At 40.8% G+C, this 22182-nt stretch overlaps 1 protein-coding gene across 2 annotated transcripts in view; it reads left to right on the top strand.

The window, feature by feature from the left end:
* INF2 (inverted formin 2) overlaps positions 1 to 22182 on the top strand; it is a 72435-nt gene that overhangs the window by 25676 nt on the left and 24577 nt on the right. For both annotated transcript variants that reach the window (XM_067463016.1, XM_060755091.2), the window contains exons 2-3: positions 20758 to 21166; positions 21379 to 21494. In XM_067463016.1, coding sequence (XP_067319117.1) covers positions 20773 to 21166; positions 21379 to 21494 — 510 coding nt within the window. In that variant the 5' untranslated portion in view covers positions 20758 to 20772. The remainder of the gene's footprint in view (positions 1 to 20757; positions 21167 to 21378; positions 21495 to 22182) is intronic.

Here is a 22182-nt window from a genome sequence, read left to right as displayed (position 1 = left end):
CAAGTAATGCCAGTGTGATCAAGATAGCAAGAGTTATTATTGATGAGGAAGGACAGATGAACTAGGAATGGCTGCTTCTGTCTGTTTTTGCTTAAGCCTACTGGGAAAGGCAAGATTATGGATAGCTCTACACCAGGCATGGGCAAACTTTGGCCCTCCAGGTGTTTTGGACTTCAATTCTCACAATTGCTAACAGAAACTCACCCCGACCTGCGGCTTTGAACTGCCATGTTTTTTGCAGCTAGCAGTTTAACTTGCTGTGCTTCCGCAGCCCCTTGAACACAGGCAAATCTGACAGTTCCCATCCCATGTGTTTCTGTTCACATGTGTAGCTTCACATCAGTAGCTCTGAAGATGATTCCTCCCTATTCCAGCATCCTCTGTTTCCAAACACTTCAAAACAGTTTATGAACAGTCCCATGGGAGGGGTCGGCGGACATAGCTTTGCATCGTATGGTGGGCTCTGTGAGACTCTTGTCTGTAAACTGTTTCTAAAGAGTGTAGAAATGGGGGGGGGGGGTTGCGTCTGATGAGGTCCTTTAACTACCATGGCTTATTGCTAGGGCATCCTGGGATTTGTAGGTGGCTGAGTTATCAGCTGTCGCAATTCAGGATAGATTCACCTTGCTCAGAACACCACCACACACCAAGGCTGTAGGTTTTGTAGTTTATTGAAGAAAAAGCAAAAATCATAAACGTAGAAATAAGGTTGCAAAAGTTCTATAGCCAAAACAGAGTCTCAAATGCAAAGGCAGAGTTTCCAAGGTCCAAAGGCAAATAACATGAAGTATAATCCACAAACATTGGCCAAACAACTGCTCATTTGTTAGCAAGCCGATCACTTCGGCGTACCCTTAATTGCAAACGGTCCTCCCTAACCAAATCCCCATCACCAAGGCCGAATAACTCATTATCCTGGGACTGGCCAACCTGGGAATCGACAGGCACTGAGCTCACAGATGGAACAGTCGACTCCTCCACCTGCAGCTGTGACGTTTCACTCAAATCATGACCATCTTCGAAAACAACATTCCTTTACCTGGGAAACTGAAAGGCCGTCTCGTCTTCAGTATCAACACTGTCTGCATCGACAACAGGGACATGTTCAGAAATCTGTAACCCATCATCCTCCTCATCCTGAGGAAATTCAGGCTCAGAAAGCTCAGGCTCAGACTGAGCGACAACACCAGCACTCATTGGCAGAGAAGGCTAAAGCCCTCATAAAACCGCCACTCACATGATTTATTTGTCGTGTCAGAAGCGAATTGAGTGCCCACTCACATGATTCTATAGCATTGAACCATGGCGGTCAAGCTGCATTCATTCAACAGCCTCAACGCACCTGAGGCTTGTCTATTCCTATCCCACCTACTGAATTAATGGTGTATATTTTCCTATTTAAACACAATTTGCAGTACTTGAAATATGTTGAAGATAAAAAGGGAAACTGGGGCATTTTAGAAATTGGATGAAAAATGGGATGACAGAGGATTAATTTGGATTTGTCGGTAAACCTTAAAATAAAAGGCAGTCGATTTGTTTATTAGTTTATTGTGGATTTATTTATAATATTTATATTACAACAGATGACAAAAATGTCTAGATGATTTCTCTTAAGAAACTATCAACATTGCAATTGCATTGTTTTGCTACATTTTAAAGCAAGAGCTGGGGGCATTTAAGCCCTCTAGATGACAATTTCCACAGTCCTATATGGAAGGCTATATTGGGGGATCTTCTGGGAATTATAGGCAAAAATATCAAGTTTAGAAAGATATCTACTTTCCCGATTTTAAATATAGGTGTATTTAGAACCTATAAAACTAGCTAGGAAGAAAGAAGGCCCAGTGTTCCTGATGTCTGGAAAACAAAACCTTATGAAAAACGAGAGGGGTTACCCAATGTCGAGATGAGAATTGGCATCTCCATCTCTAAAGCAAAGGCCAACTACCAAATGCATCTATAAATGGCTTTACAAAGCAATTGGATCAAACAATTTCCTGGGCAACATATATCCTCCTTTAGAAGCAATGTAGTTATAAAAGTTGTTTCTGCTATTTTATTTAGAAAAGAAGAACGAAAGGTTGTGGACATACACTGTCACTGAGTTTAACTCTGATTTTATTAAGAGCACGATGTGCATTAGAAGGTCTAGCTGGCTCCTTCCTGTGACAAGCACTTGTTTTCTCTCACCAGAGACATTATAAAGCTGATGTTTATATAATGTTAACTCTGACATCCTGTTGAGCTCTCTGATGCAGCACAATTTGCTGACAGAATAATGGATTAAAAGCCTTTTTCTTCCTCTCCCCCCCCCCCTTCTTTTTGGCAAACGATTTCTCTTTGCAAAACAATAAAATAATGCAAGTGATAATGTACACTGTGCCTTAAAGTCTGTTTTCTCCATTTGGTTAAAAAAAACTGGAAGAATAGAAAACATTAAGGCTTGAAAAAACAGATGACATTCAGACTTGTGTTTCTGTACTCGCTAGCTTTCAAATAAGTCCCATTGAACTCAATTGGTCTTAAAAATGAACATGTATATAACTGTTTTTAAATTCATACATCTTGCAAAAGGCACATCTCCTGCTCAAAATGCTTATCAAATGCCCTTTACCTATAACGGGACTATGTCTAGTGAATTTCAAAACTCAATGGATCTCAATAGCCAGCAACAAATTCTTCCTGCTATGGATGTATTTCCATCCAAAACAGAGGTGAGCAATCTGGGCAGCTGGTGGTTGCTGGCAGGGGGTACCTTGCCCCCCAAAATGGTTTTGTGAAGCTATGCAAACCATGAGTTTTTAAGCCTCTCTAGAGAAGGAGACAAGAGCACTCGGTGGCACAGTGGGTTAAAGCGCTGAGCTGCTGAACTTGCTGACCGAAAGGTCACAGATTCAAATCCGGGGAGTGGGGTGAGTTCCCACTGTTAGCCTCAGCTTCTGCAAAACTGAAGGAAGGAATGCCTGAGACACAGCACTAAGCCAGACTGTCTCTGCAAGAGACAGAGGGTTTTGAAGATGATGTATTATTGTAAACCATTGTAAGCCACATAGAGAATGATTTCATTCAGGAGTGGAAAGTCTGTAGCTTTTTTGGAGTTCTAGTTCTACCGAATGCAAACCAATGAGAACGAAGTCTTAGTTTAGAAACACAATTCCCTACACATTTTACATTCAAACTAAAGAGATCACTATGTTCAGAGATGGGCAGCAACAGAAAGGATGGAACTATTGTCTTATCTCAGTTTCACCATATACCAGGTGTCAATGACATAATTTTGAACCATCTGTCCAAGATGGTTCACGCTCTGTCCAAGAATCTAGGAATCATGTCATGTTCCAAACAGTGTCCCACTTTGTAATTTTATTGCTGTGATCCTATCTGCAGCAATTTCGTTCAATGGTTTGGTCTGTTCATTTGGGATCTCTCTCAGACCACCTATCTCTGCTGGAACTCCAGTTGTTCTCTTTTCCCAGAGATGCTGAATCCCAGTTTGTAGTTTTCAATATTTCATAGACTTTTCCTCTTTCTTTAAGGTCTTCAAATCTTCTGTCCCCCCAAGTAAGCCACGGCTATAATCCTGCTTCTTTTTCTCAACCACACTTATGTCAGGCATATTATGTTCTAATTATCTATCACTTTGAATCTTCAAGTCCCAGAAGACTTTTACTTCACCATTTTCAACAACGTCTTCAGGGTTATGTAACCACCAGTTATATTATTCAGATAGGTTTCAGTGTTTTATTGCAGTTACTTCATTATGTCTTTTTTAAACCTCGTTCCAGGAGCTAGTAAGTTGGTCAACAGTTTCTTCTTCCTTTTTATAGACAAAACTCACTATTTATTCCTCCCACAGTATTTGCATTGATGCTATTTGTCTGAAATACCCTTTCCTCAACCACAAACATAGCTCATATTTGGGACAACTTTTGAAACTAAGATTGGTAGAGTTACACATATACATTAAGTCATTTTCCTTTTATGTTTTTTTATTGTTATTTTTCAAAATCAAAATATTTGGTGAGGGGGGAGCATATGCAATTAAGTCCTTCAGATTTTTTTTCCAATGTGTTGTTCAGTAATGATTTTTAGTTGTCTCCCTCTTCAATTTTTTCTTCTATGAGGTATATGTGGTGGAATGAAAGTCATGCGTAGTTCATGTTTTACCAGTCCACACACTATCTTCCCAGAGAAAATATATGCCATGCACACACTATCTTCCCAGAGAAAATATATGCCATGCAAGAAGTTTACTCTTTGTTATGCGGAGCAACATATGTACAACCATGTGAAAGACCTTCTTCCAGCAGCCCAGAAGCAAATATGTCTCTGTAAGCTCCTACACAGCAAGTTCCTGCACAGCTAAAGCCTAAATATGTAACTGTTGCCAAAACTCCCAGGTTCAGTTACCTTCTTGGGCATAACCCAAACAATCAGCTTCATGCTTTGCATTTTCAGTTATCTATTTATTTATCGTGTCAGGAGCAGACCAAACAGTTGTATTGCAAACAAACAAACAAAACACAAAGTTTGCAAGCTTGGTAGTTGATTAAATGTCCTTTGACCAGTAGCTGGCCACTTGGAGTGCCTCTGGTGTACATTTTCAGTTAACGCACACCAACTAATTTTTACATGCACCAGCAATATACTGAGGAGGAGGTGGAGAAGGAGAAGGTGGAGATTTATCACTTATTATTTATTTGTATCCCACCTTTTCGCCAACTTTGGGTGTTCTTGCATTGTTTGTTGTCTTGCAGTGGATCTCTCTGGTCACAATCACAAAGATGGTATTGTAAGTTTGGAAAAGTTACTTTTGCGACTATAACTCCCCAATTCCCCCAATTAGCATGCCTAGTAAAATTTTATTAATACTCCCCAAAAAAGAGAGAATAATTTTCCAAGCTCTGAAGAGAGTACTGGGCTAGATGTATCTTTGGTCTATCCTTATATGCTTAGTTTTCAGCCTTGCAGTTAAACAGAAGGTCTGGGAAATATTTCCTGAGGCCGGATGAATGCTGATGTTAAACAAGACCAAAAAAGAAAGAAAGAAAAGGAGAAATGTACTGAGAACAGGATGCGCCTATCATCCTAGCTAAGAAACAAAGAAGGGATGGTGAATGCATGCAAGCTTTCACTTTGTTGTCAGAGCTTTTGTTGCTGCAGGGGATCAAAAACATTTGCAAGGAGACCAGAAGGTTGTGTAGGATAGTTGCATCATTTCCCCGCTCTCTTCCCACCAGCCTCATGGTAAACAGAAGCAGAATAAAGTCTGTACAACTGATGAATGTGCTTGCTTTGTATCATTGAGCCAAGTCAGGATATTATTCACCTTCTTGGAAAGCTCAGACTTTACAGAATTTAATCATGGAATATCTGTAACTTCAGATATCTGTAACACAGGCCCCTTGGGGGTGCAGCGGGTTAAACCACTGAGCTGCTGAACTGGTTTGAATCCAGGGAGTGGAATGAGCACCTACTGTTAGCCCCAGCTTCTGCCAACCTATCAGTTCAAAAACATGCAAATGTGAGTAGTTCAATAGGTACCACTCCGGCGGGAAAGTAATGACGATCCATGCAGTCATGCTGGCCACATGACCTTGGAGGTGTATACGGACAACGCCTGCTCTTTCAATGTTTTAGACATCATTGTGAAAGAAAATACAATACCCACATCTAAAAGAGGTTTGGTCTGGACGTTTTCTAGGTCTTCCAGCACAATTCTACGGTATGCTTTTGCCAGAAGTTGAGGACCTACAAATGTTAGAAATCCTCTCTCTAGGTATTTAGTAAGTCTTCCAGCAAGATGCTATGGTACACTTACACCATGAGTGGTTCATATCAGTAGGATTAGTGTTAACTGCACTAATTTTGCACTTCCATTGTAAGTCATAGAATCCTAGAGTTGGAAGAGACTTCGTGGTCCATCCAGTTCAACCCCCTGCCAAGAAGCAGGAAAATCAGAGTATACTCGAGAGATGGCCATCCAGCCTCTGTTTAAAAGCCTTCAAAGAAGGAGCCTCCACCATACTCCAGGGCAGAGATTTCCACTGCTGAACAGTTAAGAAGTTCCTCCTAATGTTCAGGTGGAATCTCCTTTCCTGTAGTTTGAAGCCATTGTTCCGCATCCTAGACTCCAGAGCAGCAGAAAACAAGTTTGCTCCCTCCCCGCTATGACTTCCCCTCACATATTTATCCATGGCTCACATCATGTCTCCTCTTAGCCTTCTCTTCTGCAGGCTAAACATTAAGCCACTCCTCATAGGGCTTGTTCACTACATCTTTGATCATTTTGGTCCCCCTCCTCTGGACACTTTGCAGCTTGTCAACATCTCCCTTCAATTGCAGTGCCCAGAATTGGACACAGTGTGATTCCAGGTGTGGTCTGACTAAAGCAGAATAGAGGGGTAGCATGACTTTCCTGGATTTAGACATTGTACTCCTATTTATGCAGGCCAAAATCCCATTGGCTAGGAATGTATGTTTCACGGATATGGAAGATGTAGTGGGGGGGGGGGGGTTGGGGGGGTGCATTTTTGCATTTGTGGTGGTGGAAAGGGTTTTGAATAAAAATATTAGAAAACACCTTGGATCTCCTCCGAAATTCCCCCTACACACACACACACACTCCCTTTCACCTTTCTAGCCATAATATTCAGACTAAGTAAAAAATTCTGGCTTCACACTGTGGCTTGTTAAGAGGAAAAATAAAGGAGAGTTAGGATGTAATGTTAAGTTTTTCCACATCCTTGTAGGATGAGTCAAATGGGAGTCATTGGGCAGTATGGGCCAACACACTGGGTCATAACTGATAAGCTAGAATTCCTCCAAATTCTTACTAAGCATTTTGCTCAGATGTGGGCTTTCTGCATGTCGATGGCGTTACAGAAATACTTGTTTTCTGTCTTCGGTAGAGGACTTGCTGTGAATACAGCAATCAGGTGAGTGGGCAGAAAAAGGCAGAAAAGTTTGCAAGAGAATTCAATTAACATGACTATTTCATTGTATAAATAGCTGCAGAGGAGTAACACCCTCAGGACTGTTAAGGGCTGAGAAAGGGAAATGTAACCGTAGATTCTTGTCACAAAAAAACCCAGAACTTTAGGAGACAACCTGGTACCTAATTCCCTGGGAATAAGCCTCACTGAACCCTAAATAGTCACATTAATATCATTTGACTGAATTTTTGTTGGGCCATCATGGTATGCAAGGTGAGGGGTGTTGCAGAAGAGGAAGAAAAAATGAGTGAGGAGGCGTTGTGCAGGTCCCTCCAAGTTTTGCTCCAACTCCTAAGCAAAAACAAAATCCCCAAAGAATTTGATACTAATGCATTTGCAGAATTAATATTACATCTACCTTGGCCCATGATATGTGAAAGTAAGAAGCAGAAATGCTTTCCCCCAATGATTTGGAAAGAGAGGTATGCATACACCTACAACCCACCCTTCCTGCCTCTCCCATGAAGAATAGATATACCATCTATGAGTCACAGTTCAAGACTGAAGAGATTGTATTAGACAGGGTGTAGAGAGGTTGTGGGAAAGTGCAGTTGGTTGGTCACGGACATGTGGTAAATGTATACTCAGAAAAGCATCATGCCATAATGTATGAGTCAGGTTGTACATATACATGTACAACCTGACTAAGCCGGTGATACTTCAAATTAACTGGAGCTTGCTTGTTTATTTATTAATTAAACGTATTGCTGGCATCCTGTTGGTGGCATCCATGAGTATAAATCCCATTTTTGCCTGCAGATTTAAATTTACACAATGGAGACATTCATGTTTGGGGCGTAGAAGCAAAGCTCTACATGTAGCAGTGTTATGCACTAATCTGTATCATGTAGTGGTATGCAGTGTCCACAACTATAAAGATATCTGCATTTCACATTGAACATCAATGCACAATGCACATTTTTTCCACCATGCACTATTGAGGGGACTGTTGCCTAACTACCATATAACTCCATGAATGTAACATTATACTGTATATCCTCAAAGCAGTATCTTGTTCTTATATCCTGTGTGTTAAGCAATGAACTTGAAAGCATACATGGGAACAATATTTGGTTTTGCCTTACTGGAGTGGGGTACAGGGAGCTTACAACCCCCTTGCTTTGCCAGCTCCACTGGCTGCCAGTCTACTACTGGCCACAATTCAAAGTGCTGGCTGTACCTTATAAAGCCCTAAATTGTTCCGGCTCAGTTTACCTGTCCAAATATATCTCCCTCTAAGAAACATCTTGGAGATTAAGATCATCTGAGGAGGCCCTGCTCTCGGTTCCACCTCCCTTGCAAGTGTGACTGGTGGGGACAAGGGACAGGGCCTTCTCAGTGGTGGATCCTCGTTTATGGAACTCCCTCTCCAACAAAATTAGATCAGTGCCCTCCTGGCCTTCAGAAGAAAAGTAAAAACTTGAGTATGGGACCAAGCCTTTGGGCAGTAAGCAGTACAAGGAATGATCAGGGATTATGTGCTATAGATATAATATTTGGAACTGCCCTGGACTACAATTGTTGGATTATGTGGTGGCGCAGTGGGTTAAACCACTGTGCCGGCAGGACTGAAGACCGATAGGTTGCAGGTTCGAATCTGGGGAGAGGCGGATGAGCTCCCTTTATCAACTCCAGCTCCTCATGCGGGGACATGAGAGAAGCCTCCCAGAAGGATGATAAAAATATCAAATCATCCAGGCGTCCCCTGGGCAACGTCCTTGCAGACGGCCAATTCTCTCACACCAGAAGCGACTTGCAGTTTCTCAAGTCGCTCCTGACACAACAAAAAAAATGTTTACATTGATATGTTTTAATTTCATGTTTTAATGTTAAATGATTGTTGCGTTTTAATTGATAATTGTATGTTATTATCGTTACGTTAGGTTTCTGTATGTCAGGCCTTAAATTTTGCCGTAATTATTTTGGAAACTGCTTTGAGTCCCCTGCTGGGGTGAGGAAAGCAGTATACAAGTGAAGGAAATAAATAATAAATGGTCTTGTGTAGCAAAATAGGTTGAACAAAAATAACTGATCCAAGATCACTCTTTTGGCTTCCTGGATCAATGGGAATTACAAATTAGATCTGTTAAATCTTAGACCAATATATTTACCACTATACCATAGGAGCCCTTGGTGGTGCAATGGGTTAAACCCTTGTGCCGGCAGGACTGAAGACCGACAGGTCAGAGGTTCGAATCCGGGAAGAGCAAGGATGAGCTCCCTCTCTCAGCTCCAGCTCCCCATGCGAGGACATGAGAGAAGCCTACTACAAGGATTACCAAACATCAAATATCTAGGCATCACCTTGGGAACGTCCTTGCAGATGGCCAATTCTCTAACACCAGAAGCGACTTGTAGTTTCTCAAGTCGCTCCTGACACAAAAGCAAACAAACCACTATATCACAATAAAGGTTTAAGATTGCATTTCAGTGGTTGAAGTTTTGCTCAAAAGTAGATTTAGCCACTATGAAAAGCAAACCAATGACTACGAGCCAGTGTTACAACAAACCGGTTGCACTTAGCAATCTCAGAGGCTCCAATGTGCAGTCAAGTGGGACGCAAACTGCCAATTTTGGTGTTTCTGTTTTTTCAATAAGTTTTGGTGGAATGTTTCTGTCAGTTTGGCAGCATTGACATTTTGTGTGGTGCTATTTTGACAGGAAAAAAAATGGAGCCAATGCAACCACACGTGACAACTATTTCTCACAGACACACAACGCCTTGCTAAGAGACTTTCTGCTTCCACAAAACTGAAGCTGCAAAATCTATGTTTACATTCAAGTGGCAGATTTCTGCTCTATGTATCACATCTAAAGGCATTTGCAAACAAAAGAACAGCTAGCTATCATATCCCTGCTATTTTCCCTCTTCTTTCAACAGCCTGTGAAGGTTTCTTTTATTCTCGTAATCTACTAATGGTCCATTAAACACAATTCGTTCACTCAGTCATTTACTTGTTAATCTCTGTTGGCTAGCTCTAAAATAGATTACTAGGATCCAATTTGAAAAGGAAAAAAGAAAAAGAGGTTAAACGAATTGCTCATTCATTTTAAAGAGCCTCATACCTCATGGATGTTCTCAGCTGCCCGAGTCTATTGTGTTGTCAATGTTCATGCTCCTGGTGGCACAATGGGTTAAACCCTTGTGGCGGCAGGACTGAAGACTGAAAAGGTTGGAAGTTTGAATCCGGGAAGAGCATGGATGAGCTCCCTCGGTCAGCTCCAGCTCCTCATCTGGGGACATGAAAGAAGCCTCCCACAAGGATGGTAAAACATCCAGGCATCCCCTGGGCAACATCCTTGCAGGTGGCCAATCTCTCACACCTGAAGCGACTTGCAGTTTCTCAAGTTGCTCCTGACACGGGGGGGAACTGTTGGTAGATCTTGGTTTTCTTTTCATAGTGACTGGCTAGATTTCAATCTTCAAGCTTCTGTGAACTTAAGAGGTACCATTTTTGATAAAGAAGGATTTGGACATGCTTTTAGCATGTAAAATTCTGTTAGCATGCCTTTAAGAATGTGTTGTAAACATTGAGATTATGCACACATAATGTTTAGTGAAAGGAACTATGTAAGGCATTGATTTTTCACCACAACATTATGAAATAGTCTGAAGATAGCTTTCATCTGGCTTCGTGCCAAAGATCTGTCTCTGTTGAGACCTTTTATACACAGGTGGAGAGGAAACATTTTCTGTTAATGTTTTTACTTCAGACAGACTTGCAAACAGGAAACTATCCTCAGGATTTCCTGACTTACTTTGAAACTAACCAGCATATGCATCTTAAATGAGCCAGAATTATAGTAGGGTGGATCCAGATTTAGGTGAAGATTGCCAGGTCAAGTCTATCTCATGCACTGCAGTTTCAGCACAAAACCTAAGAATTAGATATTACTGCTGAGGATGTCATTACACATGACATATTAAGCATCAATCACATTGGCACCGAGTATGCCCTCTGTTAGAAAGAACTGCAGAGTGTATGTGTATATTTGTCATGCTTTCATCCCTGGTTTCCCCTGAGGGATGGAGAAGTCCCTGAGAGCTGAGAAACTGAATTTAGATACCTGAAAATGTGCTAGTGGGAAAGGGCTTCTCATATGCTCTTCTCCTCCCAATATTTTTTTCAGTCTTCTAAACGTATCCCACAAAGTCCTATACCAGAGCTTCCTAAACTGTTCAACTCAGGACCACTGTTGGCTTGAGAAATTTTTAGGTGATTTTTTTATTTTTCAGGAGACTGAAAAACTTACAGCTATATCTAATAGGTATAAAAACCAAACAAATCAGCATTTGCAAGGCATGCTAAACAGGCTGATTATCTAGGTTCTTGTGGGTTTTTTTGGGCTATAGAGCCATGTTCTAGAGGCATTTCTCCTGACATGGCTCTAGAACATGGCTGTAGAACATGGCTCTATAGCCCGAAAAAACCCACAAGAACCTAGTGATTCCAGCCATGAAAGCCTTCGACAATACATAGGCTGATTATCATTTTTGTGAAAGCGTCTTCCACTGTAAACACTGCAGGACAGGTTCGTGTAAAAGACTAAAACTGCCATTGTTCAGAAAAAAAAATTCAGGACCCCAACATTGAGCTGAGCACATTGAGCACAGTTTTAGAAGCAATGCCCTATATAATTTGGACTCTCTCTTTATGAATCTAACAGAACACTATGGACTTTATCCCATGAGTTGGGGGAAAGCATAGGGAACCATCGTACCATTTTCCCTACCAACGAGGTCCGTCTTCTGTAATGGGCATCTATCCCATGTCATTTCCCTGTCTTTCCCTGTCTTTCGCCATTAGGAGTTTGGTAACACCAGACTCCTGAAAATGTATTCTGGACTCCATTTCCATGTGCTGCAGGAACAGAGTCCCACAGAGTCCCACTGAAGATGCCCTTATGTTTATGTGATGGCCTCCATGGGACTCTGTTTCTGACGCACATGGAAACGGAGCCAGAATGCATTTTCTAGAGTCTGGTGTTACTCAACTCCAAATGGTGAAAGACAGGGAAAGGACATAGGATGGCTGACCCTACCATCCTCAATGGTAGGGTCTCAGATCTTCTCTGTGTCCCACCACCTTCCCTATTTCTTTTTTGTTAATAAGGGAGAGGGTTTTTATGGTGGCTGCTCCTAGTCTCTGGTACTCCAAAGAGATCAGGATGAGGCACCCTGTCCCTCCTTGCCTTTCACAGGCAGGTGAAAAGGTTCTCTGCCATTGAATATTTATTGTGTGTGTTTGTTACAGTGCCTTGCACTGCTCTGTTTTGTTCTTAAGTTCACTTACATTATTGCCATTAGTTCTGGTCATGGAGAGAGGAAGGGGACTCTCCCCAAACTGATAGATGCACATTCGGTCCATAGAGTCATTCTCTCAGTGGAAAGCGGGATTCATATTTTCAGATTTATTTACAGTTTGGAGGGCCAAAACCTTTAAGCCTGCAGAGGAAAACGGATCATTATAAGCAAGTGAAAACCAGCAAACTGGGGTTGTTTGTGTTCTAGTTGAAGCATAAGAAAATAAAACCATGAAAGACTCAAGACAGTAGTGTTGTTCATCTTCTGAATCCCATGAAGAATTTTCTCTCGCAACCAAGTCTGAACAAGAGTGGTGACATCTGCCAATGATTGATGCTTGCTGATATTTATGTTTTTAAAGCAGTGGATTTCCACACTTTTTCTGCCTTCAAGGAACAGGTCACTGATCGGCCTGCTTGATTGGGATATTCCTGAGCCTATGCAACAAAAGAACTTCATATTGCAAAGAATTCATGTCTGCATGCAAATGTGTGCCATACATTTATTACGGAAGGCCTGTGTCAAACACACTGGGTCATAAAATTCACATGATTGTTCCCTAAAGTTTATCAAACTTTCAGCATTAATTTTGACAGCATTAACTTGAGAAAAGTGAAGTTATTTTGTTTTTGAATTGTTGAAGGGTTCCATGGCTGAAATCACTTGGTTGTCATAGGAATTTTGTACTATATAGCCATGTTGTAGAAGCATTCTCTCCTGATGTTTTACCTGCATCTATGGCAGGCATCCTCAGAGGTTGTGAGGTCTCTTGGAAACTAGAAAAATTGGGTTTATACATCTGTGGAAAGTCCAGGGTGGGAGAAAAAACTCTTTTCTGTTGAAGCTAGGTGTGAATTTTTCAATTGGCCACCTTGATTTGATGGCCTGACAGTTTTTAGGTGTAGCTTGTTACTGCCTGGGAGAATCCTTTGTTGAGAGATGATTAGCTGTCCCTGATTGTTTCCTGTCTGGAGTTCCCCTGTGTTTGAGTTTTGCTTTTTATTTACTATTATAATTTTAGAGTTTTTAAATATTGGTAGCCAGATTTTGTTCATTTTCATGGTTTCTTTCTTTCTTTTGAAATTGACCACATGCTTTTTGTAGTTAATATAAATATCAGGCCTGTTGAAAGTAAAGAAAGCAATAAAGGGTAAAGGTAAAGGCTTCTCCTGAAATTAAGTCTAGTCATGTCTGACTCTGGGAGGTGGTGCCCATCTCCATGTCTAAGCCAAAGAGCCGGCTTTGTCCGTAGACACCTCCAAGGTCATGTGGCCAGCATGACTTCACGGAGCACCTTCTTGCCAAAGCGATACCTATTGATTTACTCACATTTGAATGATTTCAAACTGCTAGGTTGGCAAAAGCTGGGCCTAGCAGCGGGAGCTCACCCTGCTACCTGAATTTGAACCACTGACCTTCCAGTCAGGAAGTTCAGCAGCTCAGCAGTTTAACCCGCTGCACCACCAGGGGTCCCTAAACTTCCTGCAGAAGTGGCACGTATTGATCTACTCACATGTCTTCAAACTGATAGATTGGCAGATGCTGGACCTAACTGTGGGAACTCACCCCGCTCCCTGGATTCCCTGGATTCAAACTGCCAACCTTTTGGTCAGCAAGTTCAGCAGCTCAGCAGTTTAACTCGCTGCACCACAATGAAATGAAATGAAATTATAAAACTGCTAGCAAATGCATATCAAAATAAAAAGAAATAAGCCTGATTATCGGTTGCCTGGCCTCTCTCCAAGGAAAACTAAAACTGCCTTCTAGCAGCATTCCATCATTCTGAAAACTGGAAAATGCAAAACAATCATTTCATATCCAATACCTCTGAGTTTGTCAGGAGAATTAAAGACATGGAAAGGTCATTTTCAGACGATTGCATAACGGAGTTTAATAACCTTGGGGAAAGGAAAGCAACGGTTTTGAGGTTTTTTTTCCCTCTCCTTCCATATAAATTTCTCCTTTTCACCAAGTCTAGTTTCTTGAGCTTGGCCCATTTCTGATGGAAATTTTTCCCAGGTCAGGAGCAAATGAAGGCCAAGAGGTTTAGCTAGAAATAGCTGCTTGTCAAAATCGCACTGCTGTTATTACTTTGGCATGCATATTATTCCCTGTTGCTTTACACAAACAGCTTATTCATTGCTTCACATTTTTCTACCATTGCTGTAGTAGCTTTTCTTTTTCGTCTTTCTTTTTAGCAACTGGGCAGTTATCCAAATCATTCAGAATTCTAGGATGACAGAGAAAACAGTAACTAACAGACCAACGCCAACCATTGTTCTTTTTCATTTCTCATATTTTTCTTCCCATTTTTTCCTGCAAGTTGTTGAGTACATGTTTTTTCCTCCATTTTATCCTCACAAAATATGTGTGTGGCATGTGAGGTTGGACGAAAGTGACTGGCCCAAAGGCTAACCTCAATGAACTCTGTGGTCAAACGTGGGTGGCATTTATGCATTTGGCAATGAGAAAAAACAAAAGAGGATTAGATGTGTATAATATTTGCACATGCTAATTTATATTATAGATGCATATTTAAAAATGTTGTACATATGCAGTTTTGACATTTTTGGATTTGATTGTTCATTGATTTGATCTGAAAATGGATAAAACTCTTGTGCCGAAAAGTCGGCGGTTCAAATCCGGGAAGTGGGGTGAGCTCCTGTCTGTCAGTTCCAGCTCCCCAAATGGGGACATGAGAGAAGCCTCTCAAAGGAAGGTAAAACATCAAACATCTTGGCATCCCCTGGGCAACGTCCCTGCGGATGGCCAAGTCTCTTACACCAGAAGCAACTTGCAGTTTCTCAAGTCACTCCTGACATATTAAAAAAATCTGAACATGTTCTCTTTAGGAATGTAGCTCAACTTCCTCCTGTCCTGCAGAAAGACATAGACATTTCTAGAGAGTATCTAAGATTATCTACATCCTCCAATGCAGTTCTGTCTTCAGCTACCAGGGGAAGTTGACCATAGAGCTGTGCCTAAACATTCTTAATAAAAAATATATAGTAATTTCTTTATTTATGGATTTTCTCCTTCACGGGGGCCCTGTGTCCCTAACCCCAGCAAATGAAGAGGATGGACTGTAATTTAACTAGAAACCTAATACATTTCGTGTTAATAGGGAAGACTGTATTCTGGGCCCCATTCACCATACACAGTTATGACCATATTGTGTGTGTGTGTCTTCAAGTTGCCTGTTTACTTGTCCCTACACCATAGTGTTTTTCTAAGGCAGTGGTTCTCAACCTGTGGATCCCCAGATGTTTTGGCCTACAACCCCCAGAAATCCCAGCTAGTTTATCAGCAGTTAGGATTTCTGGGTTGAAGGCTAAAACATCTGGGGACCCACAGGTTGAGAGCCATTGTTCTAAGACAAGGAATGGAGTCAGTCCCCCATATCCATGGATTCTGCATCCATGGATTCAACCAATCAAGGTTTGAAAATATTCAGAAACGAATCCAGAAAGTAAACATTGATTTTGCTGCATGCCAAGCATTCAGTGGTTCCCAACCTTTGGGCCTCCAGGTGTTTAGGACTTCAGCTCCCACAGTTCCTAACAACTGATAAGCTGGCTGGGATTTCTGGGAGTTGAAGTCCAAAACACCTGGTTGAGAACCACTGCATAATGTGTTGCCATGCCCTGCTTTAGTTTGCAGCCATTTCACAACCCTCAAACTCTTTCCAGCACTACGTCAATGGTACATAAAGATAATTCTCCCCTAGTGGTACTGAAATCTGGGATGTTGAATCTGTGGAATTCCAGATATTATTGGACTACAACTGTAACCATTCCTTGGTATTTGCTCTGCTGGATAGAGATGGCAGGAGTTGCATGCCAACATCTGGAGGACCAGATTTTAACTAATTTGTCTTTAAGCATCAGGAGACTATGACACAAGCTTCAGGATGTAAAACAAATATATTTTGTCATTTCATTCATTTTTAAATTATGAGAAAAACAGAGACCCTATCCCACCTCCAAACACAAGACTCCTGTGAAATTATTTTGAAACCTGCATAATTGATTTGATGTGTTTTGATTGAAATACTGTAATCGGATCACATGAATATCATATGGTTCAACACAGAAAACTGGAAGTAAAGCACATTCCTTTCTGCTGACTCGTTTCTATTGTGAAGAGCTGAATTTGGCTGTAAAAGCTGTCAAAGTTTGAACAGAATGAAAGACTTGTGTTCTCAGAATATTGTTGAATAAATATGGACATTTATAACTATCAAAATTGGAGTTGAAAGCCATGCATATCAATTGTATGTTATTGATTGTCCTTCCCAGGGTGATGTTCTCCAGATATGTTCTCCAGCCACCCAATAATACCATCAATGTTATCAAGCCTGCTTCTCTATCTAATGCCCCTACTGGTAGTGTTGTACTACCAGCTCCAACATTCCCAGCCAACATGCCATGACATGTTTAAGTACTTGGATGCTGGCTATGAAAGAAGTATGTTGCATTCGAAAATAGTTGTAGTTACCAAGCTGGAAGTGATTGGGAGGGGAAAAAAACATTGGGAAAATATAAGGGAAGTAGCCTTGACATCTGAACCAAATTTAGCTCAATACTCCAAGTAAACCTATTGACTCTCATTTTCCTGTTCTTTCTGCATCCCAGAATAAAATGATGGATGAAAGCCCTGGAATTCCAATACAATATGACCACCTTAACAATAAATTTTGTATCCAGTTTCACTTCCCCAAACTCCAAATAAACCGCCTTCCCAAGTATTTATGGGCATCTCTTGGTGCAATTCTATGAGATTTTTCCAGCCCAAATATATCGAAAATATGGTGTTTGCTATTATCCAATGTCCTGATATCCATGGTGGGTGGATGTGTCCTGGAAAGTATCTCCTGGGGCTAAAAGGATTGTACTGTGCATCATCCAGGTCATTCACATTAAGACTTCCTGATTCAACGTTGGGACAAGTTCTATATATTGAACACATTTAAAATTTCCTCAAGCCCAGCATTTCACAACCTGGAGGTTGGGACCACAAGGGGGTTTCAGAGGTGTTGCCAATGACCATCAGAAAACACAGTATTTTCTGTTGGTCATGGGGGCTCTGTGTGGGAAGTTTGACCCAATTCTATCATTGGTGGGGTTCAGAATGCTCTTTGATTGTAGGTGAACTATAAATCCCAGTAACTACAACTCCCAAATGTCAAGGTCTATTCTCCTCAAACTCCACCAGTGTTCACATTTGGGCATATTGAGTATCTGTTCCAAGTTTGGTCCACATCCATCATTGTTTGAGTCCTCAGGGCTCTCTGCATGTAAGTGAACTACAATTCCAAAGCTCAAGATCAATGACCTTCAAACCTTTCCAGGATTTTCTGTTGGTTAGGAGTTCTGTGTGCCAAGTTTGGTTCAATTCCATCTTTGGTGGAGTTCAGAATGCTCTTTGATTGTAGGTGCACTATAAATCCCAGCAACTACAACTCCCAAATGACAAAATCAACCCCCCCCCCCCAATCCCACCGATATTCAAATTTGGGCGTATCAGGTATTTGTGCCAAATTTGGTCCAGTTAATGAAAATGTATCCTGAATATCAGACATTTACATTACAATTCATACCAGTAGCAAAATAGAATCATAGAGTCATAGAGTTGGAAGAGTCCCCATGGGCCATCCAGTCCAACCCCCTGCCAAGAAGAAGGAATATTGCATTCAAAGCACTCCTGACGGATGGCCATCCAGCCTCTGTTTAAAAGCTTCCAATTACAGTTATGAAGTAGCAACAAAAATAATGTTATGGTTGGGGATCCCTCAACATAAGAAACTGTATTAAATGTTTGTGGCATGAGGAAGGTTGAGAACCACTGCTCTAGGCTATGATAGAGCTAAGCTAACCTTTCTGCAGCACCTCAGAAATCTTGAATGGCAGTCTTAAATGTCTCATATAGTAAAGTGTTTATTGGGGGGGGGGGGGACTAAAGATGCATCCCACATTCTTTTAAGCTCTCAAAATTTCTGCTTGCTTTATTCTCCATTAAAATGAAAATTATTTTTACCAGAGGAAAGCTAAATGCTATTTATTTGGTCAATCTTAGAGGTGCATTCATGGAGTTTCCGCTTTTGTAACTCTTTTATTATGGAAATTCTTTAATTACCCATTTTATTCTAGAAGGTAACATTTATTCTGTTATTAGAGGGAAGCATATATTTGTGCTACTCATTTAGTCATCCCTTGAAAAGCTGCATTTTTACAAGTATTTTAAACAAATATGTAATGTGTGTCAAGTGTATTTCCAAACTACCTGTTGACTTATGGCAATGTCTTGAATTTCATGGGATTTTCTTAGGCAAGGGATACTCAGAGATGGTTTTGCCACTCCCTTCTTCAGAAATATAGCCAACAGCATCAAGTATTCATTGGCAGTCATCCAACTATTAACCAGAGCTGACCCTACTTAGCTTCCAAGATCAGATATGATCTGGTGCCTTTAAGATGCCTATGTAACCCTTTGAGCTGCTAGATTCGTGGTTTTGCATGCAGAAACAAAGAGTGATGTCTGCAATGTATTTGTATAAGGATTGCTAGTAAATGTTGCCTGACAGACTGGAAATATTTTGGCTTGTTCCCCAAATATTTTCATTTAGAGTTGAGTTGATACCTTGATAGATAGCCAAAGCTTTCCCAGCTTTTGTAGCTTTTTAAAGGTGTGCTCTATGATTGTTTCCTGATTTGAGTCAGCTGTTGTCTTTTTAGTGAGAAATTCTGAAAATTAGGCCTTTTGAGAAAAGGAATGTCCAAATTAAATGAATTACCATTATGTTTTAAACTAAAAGCATTGCTATCTCCAGCCAGCCTTTGAAAGCTGGAGATTGGCTTTTCTTTGGATAGAGAGGCCTTTCATCCCAAATAAATTTCCCGAAATGCTAGTTAATATCATTAAAATGTTAGAAATGTAGCATATCCACACCCTCCAACATTTCATAGCTGGAGATCTGGTCACGTGTGACCAAACCACATCAGAGAGTGTGGTTAACATGGGAAAAGTTATTAATGATGAAGAACACCAGCTAGGAGAGCTTGCAGCAGCGTGTTTTTGTCTGAACCTTCTGGAAAGGACAAGGTTCTTCCTCTTCTCTTCTTTCTGCCGAATTAGTGAAAACTACTTTGGACTTTGAATTCAGTTTGCAGGGATGAAAGTCAATTGAAGATAAAGGGGAAAAGTGAGTAGATAAGAACAAAACGGGGACATTTTAAAATCAGCTGAAAAAGTAGTATAACAGAGGGTTAATTTGGGACTGTCCTTGCCAAATCGAGACAGTCGGAAGGAAGGTATGCAATAATAGTAGGGGTGGATTGCTAGTGTTACATGATCTATTCTGTCTTTTGTCTTCCCTGACCTGTTCCAAACTTGCTTTTATTGATGTCCACAGGATCACATCATGCTTCCTGTCTTTCAGTCCAAAATCTTTCATTTTACTAGTTGTGTAGATAGATATAGCATCCCAATCATATCATGCTTATCTCTGGAGGAGGTTCCTATAGTAAAGACATAGTTCTCTTTCTTTCTTCTTTTTACTTATTCCAAGCACAAGCTTCCATGTAGATTTGTATACTCACCATAAGCCTCATTGCTATCTCAACTTGTGGGGACCCACAAGTTAAGAATCACTGCTTTAATGGCATAGACTTTATGTAACAACTTTACAGAGAGGTCTAGCCACTCTCAACATGAGAACCACTGCTGTAGGGTGACCAAAGATGCATCATAGATGGGTCTTATCTTGGGGATAAGAGCAAGGATGGGGGAAGGCAGTCTCACAAAAAACCAGAGCACAGTTTTCTTAGAGAGCCTTGGTGACTTGCTTATCTAGGGCAACATTGAGGAATTGGAGCAGTAGCAATATAGTATATACTCTTATATAAGCCCAGAAATTTTACTCAAAACCTCACCCCAAAAATATGTTTGAAGGTATCATTTAACTACTATACCTAAACTCTTACTTAATAAGGACCCATCCTCTTATCTGAGTAGAGTGGCAAAAAACAAAGAGAACTTTAAAAAACCATTGACCCACTTGTACTCTCTCCACAGAGGTGTCACTTTTGGCTATAATGCTTGGGCAGGGAAATGGCAGTAGTAGCTGGCCCACTGAGGTAGCATTGATGCTTTCTCCTCTCCATGAAATGATCCACGACTTATGCAGTAACACAGATCACATCAAAATCCATATTTTTAGCATCAATTCTTGTCCTTGACTTAAAAATGAGCTTAACTTATACACTTGTATGTAAATATGTGCTGGTAACACCCGAATAAGTATTTTCTCTGGGAATTTAGGAGTTGTCCTTGGGCCTTGATCTGTCTGTGGATTGGGTCACCAGTCTTTTAGGGACACCCATGACTAAAGTGCAGAACTGTGTTGTTGGAAAATGCAGGTGGACTTCTGTCTCATTTTCTTTTCTCTCGCCTTAGGTGCAACCAAGCAAAATGTCAGCCAAGAAGGAAGGCGCACACAAGAAATGGGCAGCCTTGAAGGAGAAGCTGGGGTCCCAGGAGTCTGACCAAACAGAGGCCAATTTGGAAAATGCAGAACCAGAGCTCTGCATCCGGCTCCTGCAAATCCCTTCAGTGGTGAACTACTCTGGGCTCAAGAAAAGACTGGAGAGCAGTGATGATGGCTGGATGGTCCAGTTTTTGGAGCTTTGTGGGCTTGATCTTCTACTGGAAGCCTTGGATAGACTCTCTGGGAGAGGTGTCTCCAGGATTTCTGATGCTCTTCTACAGCTGACATGCATTAACTGTGTGCGGGCAGTAATGAACTCGCAGAAAGGCATCGAGTACATTGTGAGCAATGAAGGCTATGTCAGGAAACTCTCCCAAGGTGAGAACACACTTTCTGAGTCTTGTCACAATCATTAGTATGCTTGCACAGGGACATTATTTGTGCACCATATTGGCTTCCAGACATTTTACCATAAAGACATGTCACCTCCTTGTCTTCTGTTCTCTAGCTCCCTAAGTCATTTCTCATAATTTGGTTTTGAACTAAAATACTAGTTGGACTTCTTCTCACTTTGCCTTCTCTCTTTTCAGCACTTGATACTTCAAATGTCATGGTCAAAAAACAAGTTTTTGAACTTCTGGCTGCTCTCTGCATCTACTCAATGGATGGACATGCTTTAGCTCTGGATGCTCTGGATCATTACAAGGCAAGCAGAAATCAGAGGCATAATAAAGAACTCAATATACATGTACAACAGCCCCTGTATCCATGGGAATGGCATCCATGGTTTTATGTGTTCATGTCAGACAGAACTAGTCCTCTCTAGACATTTTAGGTCCTCTGTTTCAATTCTATGATATTCATGGGTCAGAAGTCTTCATGCAGTCTAGGAATGGATCCTCCAAAATACAAGGCTTCTATTGTAATTCAAAATTGAAGTTTGGAATTCATACAGAGGCTCAATTATGCAGTCCTCTTGTGTTCCAATATAACAAACTAGAAAGCGAGCAAGCAATTGGTGGGAAGACATCCATTTTAAAATATTTAAGGATAGTTGCATGGTAGAGTTGAATGGTGTTTTAATGTGTTTTAAACTTTTTTTAAAAAAAATCTGAACTATTTTAAATGCTTTCATTGTTCATTATGCTTGGGACCAGAAGTGTTCCATATTTTGGATTTTTTGGAGTTTGGATATACATAGTGAGATATCTTAGAGGTGAGGCCCATATCTAAATCCAAAATTCACTTGTTTCATATACACCTTATACACATAGTCTGAAGATAATATATTTGTTTGTTTGTTTGTTTATGCTGTTTATATGCCGCTCTTCTCACCCCGAAGGTGAATCAGAGCGGCTTACAAGATATATATACATACAATACAATAAATATTA

This window comes from Anolis sagrei, chromosome 1 (genome assembly GCF_037176765.1).
Source record: "Anolis sagrei isolate rAnoSag1 chromosome 1, rAnoSag1.mat, whole genome shotgun sequence".
NCBI lineage: Eukaryota > Metazoa > Chordata > Lepidosauria > Squamata > Dactyloidae > Anolis > Anolis sagrei.
Note: the sequence above shows the minus strand (reverse complement) of the source record. Positions and strands in the feature narration are given on the sequence as shown.